Here is a 15,201-nt window from a genome sequence, read left to right as displayed (position 1 = left end):
CACCGAGGCTGGGGCTTCTGGAGCTGTCAGGTGGCGCCGCCGTGGCAGTGGTGCTGGGGGTGCTGTCCAAGCCTCTGGAGGTTTCGCTGAGGCCAGAGCTTGTCGGGACGTGAGCTGACGCTGCTGTGTGCGTAGAGCCCGGGCTGCTCCGGAAGGACGTAGAGCCTTCACCGGACCCTGGTGACGTGGGGCTCACGGGTGACGCTGTGCCGCGTGCGGAGGCCGAGCTGCTCTGGGCAGTGCTGGATCCGTCACTAACTCCGGGGGAGGGGGAAGTGCCGGCCGATGCCCTGGTGTGTGTAGAGCCCGGGCTGCTCTGGAGGCTGGTGGACAGTTGGCTGAGGCCGGAGGTCGCGGCGCTGGCCGAGAACGGTGTGGTGGGAGCTGAGCCTGGACTGCTGGAGCGGGCTGTGGATCCTGCGCCGGGGCCTGGGCTGCTAGAGCTCCCAGGTGACACTGTTGACAGAGCAGAAGCCGGGCCCGTGGACGAGGCCGTAGATCCTTCACTGCGTCCTGCTGTGGAGGAGCCCACAGGTGACACCGTGCTGTGTGGTGAGCCTGAGCCGCTTGGGAAGGTGGTAGACGCGCCGGGGACACCCGCCGTTGGGGAGGTACCAGGTGACAGTGTTCTGTGTGTTGAGCCCGGGCTGCTCTGGGAAGCTGTAGGTCCCTCGCTGGGTCCACCAGGACTCACGGAACTGGCAGGTGACACCGTCGTGTGTGGGGAGCCTGGGCTGCTGGCAGACGTCGTAGCGGCCTCAGATGCCAGCTGGGTGGAGGCAGCGGAGCCCGGGCTGCTGTGGAGTGCCGTAGAGGACGCACCGAGGCTGGGGCTTCTGGAGCTGTCAGGTGGCGCCGCCGTGGCAGTGGTGCTGGGGGTGCTGTCCAAGCCTCTGGAGGTTTCGCTGAGGCCAGAGCTTGTCGGGACGTGAGCTGACGCTGCTGTGTGCGTAGAGCCCGGGCTGCTCCGGGAGGACGTAGAGCCTTCACCGGACCCTGGTGACGTGGGGCTCACGGGTGACGCTGTGCCGCGTGCGGAGGCCGAGCTGCTCTGGGCAGTGCTGGATCCGTCACTAACTCCGGGGGAGGGGGAAGTGCCGGCCGATGCCCTGGTGTGTGTAGAGCCCGGGCTGCTCTCGCGGCTGGTGGACGGTTGGCTGAGGCCGGAGGTCGCGGCGCTGGCCGAGAACGGTGTGGTGGGAGCTGAGCCTGTACTGCTGGAGCGGGCTGTGGATCCTGCGCCGGGGCCTGGGCTGCTAGAGCTCCCAGGTGACACTGTTGACAGAGCAGAAGCCGGGCCCGTGGACGAGGCCGTAGATCCTTCACTGCGTCCTGCTGTGGAGGAGCCCACAGGTGACACCGTGCTGTGTGGTGAGCCTGAGCCGCTTGGGAAGGTGGTAGACGCGCCGGGGACACCCGCCGTTGGGGAGGTGCCAGGTGACAGTGTTCTGTGTGTTGAGCCCGGGCTGCTCTGGGAGGCTGTAGGTCCCTCGCTGGGTCCACCAGGACTCACGGAACTGGCAGGTGACACCGTCGTGTGTGGGGAGCCTGGGCTGCTGGCAGACGTCGTAGCGGCCTCAGATGCCAGCTGCGTGGAGGCAGCGGAGCCCGGGCTGCTGTGGAGTGCCGTAGAGGACGCACCGAGGCTGCGGCTTCTGGAGCTGTCAGGTGGCGCCGCCGTGGCAGTGGTGCTGGGGGTGCTGTCCAAGCCTCTGGAGGTTTCGCTGAGGCCAGAGCTTGTCGGGACGTGAGCTGACGCTGCTGTGTGCGTAGAGCCCGGGCTGCTCCGGAAGGACGTAGAGCCTTCACCGGACCCTGGTGACGTGGGGCTCACGGGTGACGCTGTGCCGCGTGCGGAGGCCGAGCTGCTCTGGGCAGTGCTGGATCCGTCACTAACTCCGGGGGAGGGGGAAGTGCCGGCCGATGCCCTGGTGTGTGTAGAGCCCGGGCTGCTCTGGAGGCTGGTGGACGGTTGGCTGAGGCCGGAGGTCGCGGCGCTGGCCGAGAACGGTGTGGTGGGAGCTGAGCCTGGACTGCTGGAGCGGGCTGTGGATCCTGCGCCGGGGCCTGGGCTGCTAGAGCTCCCAGGTGACACTGGTGACAGAGCAGAAGCCGGGCCCGTGGACGAGGCCGTAGATCCTTCACTGCGTCCTGCTGTGGAAGAGCCCACAGGTGACACCGTGCTGTGTGGTGAGCCTGAGCCGCTTGGGAAGGTGGTAGACGCGCCGGGGACACCCGCCGTTGGGGAGGTGCCAGGTGACAGTGTTCTGTGTGTTGAGCCCGGGCTGCTCTGGGAGGCTGTAGGTCCCTCGCTGGGTCCACCAGGACTCACGGAACTGGCAGGTGACACCGTCGTGTGTGGGGAGCCTGGGCTGCTGGCAGACGTCATAGCGGCCTCAGATGCCAGCTGCGTGGAGGCAGCGGAGCCCGGGCTGCTGTGGAGTGCCGTAGAGGACGCACCGAGGCTGGGGCTTCTGGAGCTGTCAGGTGGCGCCGCCGTGGCAGTGGTGCTGGGGGTGCTGTCCAAGCCTCTGGAGGTTTCGCTGAGGCCAGAGCTTGTCGGGACGTGAGCTGACGCTGCTGTGTGCGTAGAGCCCGGGCTGCTCCGGAAGGACGTAGAGCCTTCACCGGACCCTGGTGACGTGGGGCTCACGGGTGACGCTGTGCCGCGTGCGGAGGCCGAGCTGCTCTGGGCAGTGCTGGATCCGTCACTAACTCCGGGGGAGGGGGAAGTGCCGGCCGATGCCCTGGTGTGTGTAGAGCCCGGGCTGCTCTGGAGGCTGGTGGACGGTTGGCTGAGGCCGGAGGTCGCGGCGCTGGCCGAGAACGGTGTGGTGGGAGCTGAGCCTGGACTGCTGGAGCGGGCTGTGGATCCTGCGCCGGGGCCTGGGCTGCTAGAGCTCCCAGGTGACACTGTTGACAGAGCAGAAGCCGGGCCCGTGGACGAGGCCGTAGATCCTTCACTGCGTCCTGCTGTGGAGGAGCCCACAGGTGACACCGTGCTGTGTGGTGAGCCTGAGCCGCTTGGGAAGGTGGTAGACGCGCCGGGGACACCCGCCGTTGGGGAGGTGCCAGGTGACAGTGTTCTGTGTGTTGAGCCCGGGCTGCTCTGGGAAGCTGTAGGTCCCTCGCTGGGTCCACCAGGACTCACGGAACTGGCAGGTGACACCGTCGTGTGTGGGGAGCCTGGGCTGCTGGCAGACGTCGTAGCGGCCTCAGATGCCAGCTGCGTGGAGGCAGCGGAGCCCGGGCTGCTGTGGAGTGCCGTAGAGGACGCACCGAGGCTGGGGCTTCTGGAGCTGTCAGATGGCGCCGCCGTGGCAGTGGTGCTGGGGGTGCTGTCCAAGCCTCTGGAGGTTTCGCTGAGGCCAGAGCTTGTCGGGACGTGAGCTGACGCTGCTGTGTGCGTAGAGCCCGGGCTGCTCCGGAAGGACGTAGAGCCTTCACCGGACCCTGGTGACGTGGGGCTCATGGGTGACGCTGTGCCGCGTGCGGAGGCCGAGCTGCTCTGGGCAGTGCTGGATCCGTCACTAACTCCGGGGGAGGGGGATGTGCCGGCCGATGCCCTGGTGTGTGTAGAGCCCGGGCTGCTCTGGAGGCTGGTGGACGGTTGGCTGAGGCCGGAGGTCGCGGCGCTGGCCGAGAACGGTGTGGTGGGAGCTGAGCCTGGACTGCTGGAGCGGGCTGTGGATCCTGCACCGGGGCCTGGGCTGCTAGAGCTCCCAGGTGACACTGTTGACAGAGCAGAAGCCGGGCCCGTGGACGAGGCCGTAGATCCTTCACTGCGTCCTGCTGTGGAGGAGCCCACAGGTGACACCGTGCTGTGTGGTGAGCCTGAGCCGCTTGGGAAGGTGGTAGACGCGCCGGGGACACCCGCCGTTGGGGAGGTGCCAGGTGACAGTGTTCTGTGTGTTGAGCCCGGGCTGCTCTGGGAGGCTGTAGGTCCCTCGCTGGGTCCACCAGGACTCACGGAACTGGCAGGTGACACCGTCGTGTGTGGGGAGCCTGGGCTGCTGGCAGACGTCGTAGCGGCCTCAGATGCCAGCTGCGTGGAGGCAGCGGAGCCAGGGCTGCTGTGGAGTGCCGTAGAGGACACACCAAGGCTAGGGCTTCTGGAGCTGTCAGGTGGCGCCGCCGTGGCAGTGGTGCTGGGGGTGCTGTCCAAGCCTCTGGAGGTTTCGCTGAGGCCAGAGCTTGTCGGGACGTGAGCTGACGCTGCTGTGTGCGTAGAGCCCGGGCTGCTCCAGAAGGACGTAGAGCCTTCACCGGACCCTGGTGACGTGGGGCTCACGGGTGACGCTGTGCCGCGTGCGGAGGCCGAGCTGCTCTGGGCAGTGCTGGATCCGTCACTAACTCCGGGGGAGGGGGAAGTGCCGGCCGATGCCCTGGTGTGTGTAGAGCCCGGGCTGCTCTGGAGGCTGGTGGACGGTTGGCTGAGGCCGGAGGTCGCGGCGCTGGCCGAGAACGGTGTGGTGGGAGCTGAGCCTGGACTGCTGGAGCGGGCTGTGGATCCTGCGCCGGGGCCTGGGCTGCTAGAGCTCCCAGGTGACACTGTTGACAGAGCAGAAGCCGGGCCCGTGGACGAGGCCGTAGATCCTTCACTGCGTCCTGCTGTGGAGGAGCCCACAGGTGACACCGTGCTGTGTGGTGAGCCTGAGCCGCTTGGGAAGGTGGTAGACGCGCCGGGGACACCCGCCGTTGGGGAGGTGCCAGGTGACAGTGTTCTGTGTGTTGAGCCCGGGCTGCTCTGGGAGGCTGTAGGTCCCTCGCTGGGTCCACCAGGACTCACGGAACTGGCAGGTGACACCGTCGTGTGTGGGGAGCCTGGGCTGCTGGCAGACGTCGTAGCGGCCTCAGATGCCAGCTGCGTGGAGGCAGCGGAGCCCGGGCTGCTGTGGAGTGCCGTAGAGGACGCACCGAGGCTGGGGCTTCTGGAGCTGTCAGGTGGCGCCGCCGTGGCAGTGGTGCTGGGGGTGCTGTACAAGCCTCTGGAGGTTTCGCTGAGGCCAGAGCTTGTCGGGACGTGAGCTGACGCTGCTGTGTGCGTAAAGCCCGGGCTGCTCCGGAAGGACGTAGAGCCTTCACCGGACCCTGGTGACGTGGGGCTCACGGGTGACGCTGTGCCGCGTGCGGAGGCCGAGCTGCTCTGGGCAGTGCTGGATCCGTCACTAACTCCGGGGGAGGGGGAAGTGCCGGCCGATGCCCTGGTGTGTGTAGAGCCCGGGCTGCTCTGGAGGCTGGTGGACGGTTGGCTGAGGCCGGAGGTCGCGGCGCCGGCCGAGAACGGTGTGGTGGGAGCTGAGCCTGGACTGCTGGAGCGGGCTGAGGATCCTGCGCCGGGGCCTGGGCTGCTAGAGCTCCCAGGTGACACTGTTGACAGAGCAGAAGCCGGGCCCGTGGACGAGGCCGTAGATCCTTCACTGCGTCCTGCTGTGGAGGAGCCCACAGGTGACACCGTGCTGTGTGGTGAGCCTGAGCCGCTTGGGAAGGTGGTAGACGCGCCGGGGACACCCGCCGTTGGGGAGGTGCCAGGTGACAGTGTTCTGTGTGTTGAGCCCGGGCTGCTCTGGGAGGCTGTAGGTCCCTCGCTGGGTCCACCAGGACTCACGGAACTGGCAGGTGACACCGTCATGTGTGGGGAGCCTGGGCTGCTGGCAGACGTCGTAGCGGCCTCAGATGCCAGCTGCGTGGAGGCAGCGGAGCCCGGGCTGCTGTGGAGTGCCGTAGAGGACGCACCGAGGCTGGGGCTTCTGGAGCTGTCAGGTGGCGCCGCCGTGGCAGTGGTGCTGGGGGTGCTGTCCAAGCCTCTGGAGGTTTCGCTGAGGCCAGAGCTTGTCGGGACGTGAGCTGACGCTGCTGTGTGCGTAGAGCCCGGGCTGCTCCGGGAGGACGTAGAGCCTTCACCGGACCCTGGTGACGTGGGGCTCATGGGTGACGCTGTGCCGCGTGCGGAGGCCGAGCTGCTCTGGGCAGTGCTGGATCCGTCACTAACTCCGGGGGAGGGGGAAGTGCCGGCCGATGCCCTGGTGTGTGTAGAGCCCGGGCTGCTTTCGCGGCTGGTGGACGGTTGGCTGAGGCCGGAGGTCGCGGCGCTGGCCGAGAACGGTGTGGTGGGAGCTGAGCCTGGACTGCTGGAGCGGGCTGTGGATCCTGCGCCGGGGCCTGGGCTGCTAGAGCTCCCAGGTGACACTGTTGACAGAGCAGAAGCCGGGCCCGTGGACGAGGCCGTAGATCCTTCACTGCGTCCTGCTGTGGAGGAGCCCACAGGTGACACCGTGCTGTGTGGTGAGCCTGAGCCGCTTGGGAAGGTGGTAGACGCGCCGGGGACACCCGCCGTTGGGGAGGTGCCAGGTGACAGTGTTCTGTGTGTTGAGCCCGGGCTGCTCTGGGAGGCTGTAGGTCCCTCGCTGGGTCCACCAGGACTCACGGAACTGGCAGGTGACACCGTCGTGTGTGGGGAGCCTGGGCTGCTGGCAGACGTCGTAGCGGCCTCAGATGCCAGCTGCGTGGAGGCAGCGGAGCCCGGGCTGCTGTGGAGTGCCGTAGAGGACGCACCGAGGCTGGGGCTTCTGGAGCTGTCAGGTGGCGCCGCCGTGGCAGTGGTGCTGGGGGTGCTGTCCAAGCCTCTGGAGGTTTCGCTGAGGCCAGAGCTTGTCGGGACGTGAGCTGACGCTGCTGTGTGCGTAGAGCCCGGGCTGCTCCGGAAGGACGTAGAGCCTTCACCGGACCCTGGTGACGTGGGGCTCACGGGTGACGCTGTGCCGCGTGCGGAGGCCGAGCTGCTCTGGGCAGTGCTGGATCCGTCACTAACTCCGGGGGAGGGGGAAGTGCCGGCCGATGCCCTGGTGTGTGTAGAGCCCGGGCTGCTCTGGAGGCTGGTGGACGGTTGGCTGAGGCCGGAGGTCGCGGCGCTGGCCGAGAACGGTGTGGTGGGAGCTGAGCCTGGACTGCTGGAGCGGGCTGTGGATCCTGCGCCGGGGCCTGGGCTGCTAGAGCTCCCAGGTGACACTGTTGACAGAGCAGAAGCCGGGCCCGTGGACGAGGCCGTAGATCCTTCACTGCGTCCTGCTGTGGAGGAGCCCACAGGTGACACCGTGCTGTGTGGTGAGCCTGAGCCGCTTGGGAAGGTGGTAGACGCGCCGGGGACACCCGCCGTTGGGGAGGTGCCAGGTGACAGTGTTCTGTGTGTTGAGCCCGGGCTGCTCTGGGAGGCTGTAGGTCCCTCGCTGGGTCCACCAGGACTCACGGAACTGGCAGGTGACACCGTCGTGTGTGGGGAGCCTGGGCTGCTGGCAGACGTCGTAGCGGCCTCAGATGCCAGCTGCGTGGAGGCAGCGGAGCCCGGGCTGCTGTGGAGTGCCGTAGAGGACGCACCGAGGCTGGGGCTTCTGGAGCTGTCAGGTGGCGCCGCCGTGGCAGTGGTGCTGGGGGTGCTGTCCAAGCCTCTGGAGGTTTCGCTGAGGCCAGAGCTTGTCGGGACGTGAGCTGACGCTGCTGTGTGCGTAGAGCCCGGGCTGCTCCGGAAGGACGTAGAGCCTTCACCGGACCCTGGTGACGTGGGGCTCACGGGTGACGCTGTGCCGCGTGCGGAGGCCGAGCTGCTCTGGGCAGTGCTGGATCCGTCACTAACTCCGGGGGAGGGGGAAGTGCCGGCCGATGCCCTGGTGTGTGTAGAGCCCGGGCTGCTCTGGAGGCTGGTGGACGGTTGGCTGAGGCCGGAGGTCGCGGCGCCGGCCGAGAACGGTGTGGTGGGAGCTGAGCCTGGACTGCTGGAGCGGGCTGTGGATCCTGCGCCGGGGCCTGGGCTGCTAGAGCTCCCAGGTGACACTGTTGACAGTGCAGAAGCCGGGCCCGTGGACGAGGCCGTAGATCCTTCACTGCGTCCTGCTGTGGAGGAGCCCACAGGTGACACCGTGCTGTGTGGTGAGCCTGAGCCGCTTGGGAAGGTGGTAGACGCGCCGGGGACACCCGCCGTTGGGGAGGTGCCAGGTGACAGTGTTCTGTGTGTTGAGCCCGGGCTGCTCTGGGAGGCTGTAGGTCCCTCGCTGGGTCCACCAGGACTCACGGAACTGGCAGGTGACACCGTCGTGTGTGGGGAGCCTGGGCTGCTGGCAGACGTCGTAGCGGCCTCAGATGCCAGCTGCGTGGAGGCAGCGGAGCCCGGGCTGCTGTGGAGTGCCGTAGAGGACACACCAAGGCTAGGGCTTCTGGAGCTGTCAGGTGGCGCCGCCGTGGCAGTGGTGCTGGGGGTGCTGTCCAAGCCTCTGGAGGTTTCGCTGAGGCCAGAGCTTGTCGGGACGTGAGCTGACGCTGCTGTGTGCGTAGAGCCCGGGCTGCTCCGGAAGGACGTAGAGCCTTCACCGGACCCTGGTGACGTGGGGCTCACGGGTGACGCTGTGCCGCGTGCGGAGGCCGAGCTGCTCTGGGCAGTGCTGGATCCGTCACTAACTCCGGGGGAGGGGGAAGTGCCGGCCGATGCCCTGGTGTGTGTAGAGCCCGGGCTGCTCTGGAGGCTGGTGGACGGTTGGCTGAGGCCGGAGGTCGCGGCGCTGGCCGAGAACGGTGTGGTGGGAGCTGAGCCTGGACTGCTGGAGCGGGCTGTGGATCCTGCGCCGGGGCCTGGGCTGCTAGAGCTCCCAGGTGACACTGTTGACAGAGCAGAAGCCGGGCCCGTGGACGAGGCCGTAGATCCTTCACTGCGTCCTGCTGTGGAGGAGCCCACAGGTGACACCGTGCTGTGTGGTGAGCCTGAGCCGCTTGGGAAGGTGGTAGACGCGCCGGGGACACCCGCCGTTGGGGAGGTGCCAGGTGACAGTGTTCTGTGTGTTGAGCCCGGGCTGCTCTGGGAGGCTGTAGGTCCCTCGCTGGGTCCACCAGGACTCACGGAACTGGCAGGTGACACCGTCGTGTGTGGGGAGCCTGGGCTGCTGGCAGACGTCGTAGCGGCCTCAGATGCCAGCTGCGTGGAGGCAGCGGAGCCCGGGCTGCTGTGGAGTGCCGTAGAGGACGCACCGAGGCTGGGGCTTCTGGAGCTGTCAGGTGGCGCCGCCGTGGCAGTGGTGCTGGGGGTGCTGTCCAAGCCTCTGGAGGTTTCGCTGAGGCCAGAGCTTGTCGGGACGTGAGCTGACGCTGCTGTGTGCGTAGAGCCCGGGCTGCTCCGGAAGGACGTAGAGCCTTCACCGGACCCTGGTGACGTGGGGCTCACGGGTGACGCTGTGCCGCGTGCGGAGGCCGAGCTGCTCTGGGCAGTGCTGGATCCGTCACTAACTCCGGGGGAGGGGGAAGTGCCGGCCGATGCCCTGGTGTGTGTAGAGCCCGGGCTGCTCTGGAGGCTGGTGGACGGTTGGCTGAGGCCGGAGGTCGCGGCGCTGGCCGAGAACGGTGTGGTGGGAGCTGAGCCTGGACTGCTGGAGCGGGCTGTGGATCCTGCGCCGGGGCCTGGGCTGCTAGAGCTCCCAGGTGACACTGTTGACAGAGCAGAAGCCGGGCCCGTGGACGAGGCCGTAGATCCTTCACTGCGTCCTGCTGTGGAGGAGCCCACAGGTGACACCGTGCTGTGTGGTGAGCCTGAGCCGCTTGGGAAGGTGGTAGACGCGCCGGGGACACCCGCCGTTGGGGAGGTGCCAGGTGACAGTGTTCTGTGTGTTGAGCCCGGGCTGCTCTGGGAGGCTGTAGGTCCCTCGCTGGGTCCACCAGGACTCACGGAACTGGCAGGTGACACCGTCGTGTGTGGGGAGCCTGGGCTGCTGGCAGACGTCGTAGCGGCCTCAGATGCCAGCTGCGTGGAGGCAGCGGAGCCCGGGCTGCTGTGGAGTGCCGTAGAGGACACACCGAGGCTGGGGCTTCTGGAGCTGTCAGGTGGCGCCGCCGTGGCAGTGGTGCTGGGGGTGCTGTCCAAGCCTCTGGAGGTTTCGCTGAGGCCAGAGCTTGTCGGGACGTGAGCTGACGCTGCTGTGTGCGTAGAGCCCGGGCTGCTCCGGGAGGACGTAGAGCCTTCACCGGACCCTGGTGACCTGGGGCTCACGGGTGACGCTGTGCCGCGTGCGGAGGCCGAGCTGCTCTGGGCAGTGCTGGATCCGTCACTAACTCCGGGGGAGGGGGAAGTGCCGGCCGATGCCCTGGTGTGTGTAGAGCCCGGGCTGCTCTGGAGGCTGGTGGACGGTTGGCTGAGGCCGGAGGTCGCGGCGCCGGCCGAGAACGGTGTGGTGGGAGCTGAGCCTGGACTGCTGGAGCGGGCTGTGGATCCTGCGCCGGGGCCTGGGCTGCTAGAGCTCCCAGGTGACACTGTTGACAGAGCAGAAGCCGGGCCCGTGGACGAGGCCGTAGATCCTTCACTGCGTCCTGCTGTGGAGGAGCCCACAGGTGACACCGTGCTGTGTGGTGAGCCTGAGCCGCTTGGGAAGGTGGTAGACGCGCCGGGGACACCCGCCGTTGGGGAGGTGCCAGGTGACAGTGTTCTGTGTGTTGAGCCCGGGCTGCTCTGGGAGGCTGTAGGTCCCTCGCTGGGTCCACCAGGACTCACGGAACTGGCAGGTGACACCGTCGTGTGTGGGGAGCCTGGGCTGCTGGCAGACGTCGTAGCGGCCTCAGTGGGGCCTGGGCTGGCGGAGCTGCCAGATGCCAGCTGCGTGGAGGCAGCGGAGCCCGGGCTGCTGTGGAGTGCCGTAGAGGACGCACCGAGGCTGGGGCTTCTGGAGCTGTCAGGTGGCGCCGCCGTGGCAGTGGTGCTGGGGGTGCTGTCCAAGCCTCTGGAGGTTTCGCTGAGGCCAGAGCTTGTCGGGACGTGAGCTGACGCTGCTGTGTGCGTAGAGCCCGGGCTGCTCCGGAAGGACGTAGAGCCTTCACCGGACCCTGGTGACGTGGGGCTCATGGGTGACGCTGTGCCGCGTGCGGAGGCCGAGCTGCTCTGGGCAGTGCTGGATCCGTCACTAACTCCGGGGGAGGGGGAAGTGCCGGCCGATGCCCTGGTGTGTGTAGAGCCCGGGCTGCTCTCGCGGCTGGTGGACGGTTGGCTGAGGCCGGAGGTCGCGGCGCTGGCCGAGAACGGTGTGGTGGGAGCTGAGCCTGGACTGCTGGAGCGGGCTGTGGATCCTGCGCCGGGGCCTGGGCTGCTAGAGCTCCCAGGTGACACTGTTGACAGAGCAGAAGCCGGGCCCGTGGACGAGGCCGTAGATCCTTCACTGCGTCCTGCTGTGGAGGAGCCCACAGGTGACACCGTGCTGTGTGGTGAGCCTGAGCCGCTTGGGAAGGTGGTAGACGCGCCGGGGACACCCGCCGTTGGGGAGGTGCCAGGTGACAGTGTTCTGTGTGTTGAGCCCGGGCTGCTCTGGGAGGCTGTAGGTCCCTCGCTGGGTCCACCAGGACTCACGGAACTGGCAGGTGACACCGTCGTGTGTGGGGAGCCTGGGCTGCTGGCAGACGTCGTAGCGGCCTCAGATGCCAGCTGCGTGGAGGCAGCGGAGCCCGGGCTGCTGTGGAGTGCCGTAGAGGACGCACCGAGGCTGGGGCTTCTGGAGCTGTCAGGTGGCGCCGCCGTGGCAGTGGTGCTGGGGGTGCTGTCCAAGCTTCTGGAGGTTTCGCTGAGGCCAGAGCTTGTCGGGACGTGAGCTGACGCTGCTGTGTGCGTAGAGCCCGGGCTGCTCCGGAAAGACGTAGAGCCTTCAGCGGACCCTGGTGACGTGGGGCTCATGGGTGACGCTGTGAGGCGTGCGGAGGCCGAGCTGCTCTGGGCAGTGCTGGATCCGTCACTAACTCCGGGGGAGGGGGAAGTGCCGGCCGATGCCCTGGTGTGTGTAGAGCCCGGGCTGCTCTCGCGGCTGGTGGACGGTTGGCTGAGGCCGGAGGTCGCGGCGCTGGCCGAGAACGGTGTGGTGGGAGCTGAGCCTGGACTGCTGGAGCGGGCTGTGGATCCTGCGCTGGGGCCTGGGCTGCTAGAGCTCCCAGGTGACACTGTTGACAGAGCAGAAGCCGGGCCCGTGGATGAGGCCGTAGATCCTTCACTGCGTCCTGCTGTGGAGGAGCCCACAGGTGACACCGTGCTGTGTGGTGAGCCTGAGCCGCTTGGGAAGGTGGTAGACGCGCCGGGAACACCCGCCGTTGGGGAGGTGCCAGGTGACAGTGTTCTGTGTGTTGAGCCCGGGCTGCTCTGGGAGGCTGTAGGTCCCTCGCTGGGTCCACCAGGACTCACGGAACTAGCAGGTGACACCGTCGTGTGTGGGGAGCCTGGGCTGCTGGCAGACGTCGTAGCGGCCTCAGATGCCAGCTGCGTGGAGGCAGCGGAGCCCGGGCTGCTGTGGAGTGCCGTAGAGGACGCACCGAGGCTGGGGCTTCTGGAGCTGTCAGGTGGCGCCGCCGTGGCAGTGGTGCTGGGGGTGCTGTCCAAGCCTCTGGAGGTTTCGCTGAGGCCAGAGCTTGTCGGGACGTGAGCTGACGCTGCTGTGTGCGTAGAGCCCGGGCTGCTCCGGAAGGACGTAGAGCCTTGACCGGACCCTGGTGACGTGGGGCTCACGGGTGACGCTGTGCCGCGTGCGGAGGCCGAGCTGCTCTGGGCAGTGCTGGATCCGTCACTAACTCCGGGGGAGGGGGAAGTGCCGGCCGATGCCCTGGTGTGTGTAGAGCCCGGGCTGCTCTGGAGGCTGGTGGACGGTTGGCTGAGGCCGGAGGTCGCGGCGCCGGCCGAGAACGGTGTGGTGGGAGCTGAGCCTGGACTGCTGGAGCGGGCTGTGGATCCTGCGCCGGGGCCTGGGCTGCTAGAGCTCCCAGGTGACACTGTTGACAGTGCAGAAGCCGGGCCCGTGGACGAGGCCGTAGATCCTTCACTGCGTCCTGCTGTGGAGGAGCCCACAGGTGACACCGTGCTGTGTGGTGAGCCTGAGCCGCTTGGGAAGGTGGTAGACGCGCCGGGGACACCCGCCGTTGGGGAGGTGCCAGGTGACAGTGTTCTGTGTGTTGAGCCCGGGCTGCTCTGGGAGGCTGTAGGTCCCTCGCTGGGTCCACCAGGACTCACGGAACTGGCAGGTGACACCGTCGTGTGTGGGGAGCCTGGGCTGCTGGCAGACGTCGTAGCGGCCTCAGATGCCAGCTGCGTGGAGGCAGCGGAGCCCGGGCTGCTGTGGAGTGCCGTAGAGGACACACCAAGGCTAGGGCTTCTGGAGCTGTCAGGTGGCGCCGCCGTGGCAGTGGTGCTGGGGGTGCTGTCCAAGCCTCTGGAGGTTTCGCTGAGGCCAGAGCTTGTCGGGACGTGAGCTGACGCTGCTGTGTGCGTAGAGCCCGGGCTGCTCCGGAAGGACGTAGAGCCTTCACCGGACCCTGGTGACGTGGGGCTCACGGGTGACGCTGTGCCGCGTGCGGAGGCCGAGCTGCTCTGGGCAGTGCTGGATCCGTCACTAACTCCGGGGGAGGGGGAAGTGCCGGCCGATGCCCTGGTGTGTGTAGAGCCCGGGCTGCTCTGGAGGCTGGTGGACGGTTGGCTGAGGCCGGAGGTCGCGGCGCTGGCCGAGAACGGTGTGGTGGGAGCTGAGCCTGGACTGCTGGAGCGGGCTGTGGATCCTGCGCCGGGGCCTGGGCTGCTAGAGCTCCCAGGTGACACTGTTGACAGAGCAGAAGCCGGGCCCGTGGACGAGGCCGTAGATCCTTCACTGCGTCCTGCTGTGGAGGAGCCCACAGGTGACACCGTGCTGTGTGGTGAGCCTGAGCCGCTTGGGAAGGTGGTAGACGCGCCGGGGACACCCGCCGTTGGGGAGGTGCCAGGTGACAGTGTTCTGTGTGTTGAGCCCGGGCTGCTCTGGGAGGCTGTAGGTCCCTCGCTGGGTCCACCAGGACTCACGGAACTGGCAGGTGACACCGTCGTGTGTGGGGAGCCTGGGCTGCTGGCAGACGTCGTAGCGGCCTCAGATGCCAGCTGCGTGGAGGCAGCGGAGCCCGGGCTGCTGTGGAGTGCCGTAGAGGACGCACCGAGGCTGGGGCTTCTGGAGCTGTCAGGTGGCGCCGCCGTGGCAGTGGTGCTGGGGGTGCTGTCCAAGCCTCTGGAGGTTTCGCTGAGGCCAGAGCTTGTCGGGACGTGAGCTGACGCTGCTGTGTGCGTAGAGCCCGGGCTGCTCCGGAAGGACGTAGAGCCTTCACCGGACCCTGGTGACGTGGGGCTCACGGGTGACGCTGTGCCGCGTGCGGAGGCCGAGCTGCTCTGGGCAGTGCTGGATCCGTCACTAACTCCGGGGGAGGGGGAAGTGCCGGCCGATGCCCTGGTGTGTGTAGAGCCCGGGCTGCTCTGGAGGCTGGTGGACGGTTGGCTGAGGCCGGAGGTCGCGGCGCTGGCCGAGAACGGTGTGGTGGGAGCTGAGCCTGGACTGCTGGAGCGGGCTGTGGATCCTGCGCCGGGGCCTGGGCTGCTAGAGCTCCCAGGTGACACTGGTGACAGAGCAGAAGCCGGGCCCGTGGACGAGGCCGTAGATCCTTCACTGCGTCCTGCTGTGGAAGAGCCCACAGGTGACACCGTGCTGTGTGGTGAGCCTGAGCCGCTTGGGAAGGTGGTAGACGCGCCGGGGACACCCGCCGTTGGGGAGGTGCCAGGTGACAGTGTTCTGTGTGTTGAGCCCGGGCTGCTCTGGGAGGCTGTAGGTCCCTCGCTGGGTCCACCAGGACTCACGGAACTGGCAGGTGACACCGTCGTGTGTGGGGAGCCTGGGCTGCTGGCAGACGTCATAGCGGCCTCAGATGCCAGCTGCGTGGAGGCAGCGGAGCCCGGGCTGCTGTGGAGTGCCGTAGAGGACGCACCGAGGCTGGGGCTTCTGGAGCTGTCAGGTGGCGCCGCCGTGGCAGTGGTGCTGGGGGTGCTGTCCAAGCCTCTGGAGGTTTCGCTGAGGCCAGAGCTTGTCGGGACGTGAGCTGACGCTGCTGTGTGCGTAGAGCCCGGGCTGCTCCGGAAGGACGTAGAGCCTTCACCGGACCCTGGTGACGTGGGGCTCACGGGTGACGCTGTGCCGCGTGCGGAGGCCGAGCTGCTCTGGGCAGTGCTGGATCCGTCACTAACTCCGGGGGAGGGGGAAGTGCCGGCCGATGCCCTGGTGTGTGTAGAGCCCGGGCTGCTCTGGAGGCTGGTGGACGGTTGGCTGAGGCCGGAGGTCGCGGCGCTGGCCGAGAACGGTGTGGTGGGAGCTGAGCCTGGACTGCTGGAGCGGGCTGTGGATCCTGCGCCGGGGCCTG

General features: G+C 67.9%; 1 protein-coding gene across 1 annotated transcript; it reads right to left on the bottom strand.

The window, feature by feature from the left end:
- Window positions 1-5,900: 5,900 nt before the first annotated feature.
- On the bottom strand, window positions 5,901-7,879 carry LOC123632019 (mucin-12-like; the record flags this gene model as incomplete). Its single annotated transcript, XM_045542156.1, has 2 exons — window positions 5,901-5,965; window positions 6,049-7,879. Coding segments are annotated over 2 exons (1,896 nt in total), but the record flags the coding sequence as incomplete, so codon positions are not given.
- Window positions 7,880-15,201: the final 7,322 nt, after the last annotated feature.

Source organism: Lemur catta, chromosome 2 (genome assembly GCF_020740605.2).
Source record: "Lemur catta isolate mLemCat1 chromosome 2, mLemCat1.pri, whole genome shotgun sequence".
NCBI classification, from domain to species: domain Eukaryota; kingdom Metazoa; phylum Chordata; class Mammalia; order Primates; family Lemuridae; genus Lemur; species Lemur catta.
The sequence above is the reverse complement of the archived record's forward strand: the minus strand, read 5'-3'. Positions and strand labels throughout refer to the sequence as shown.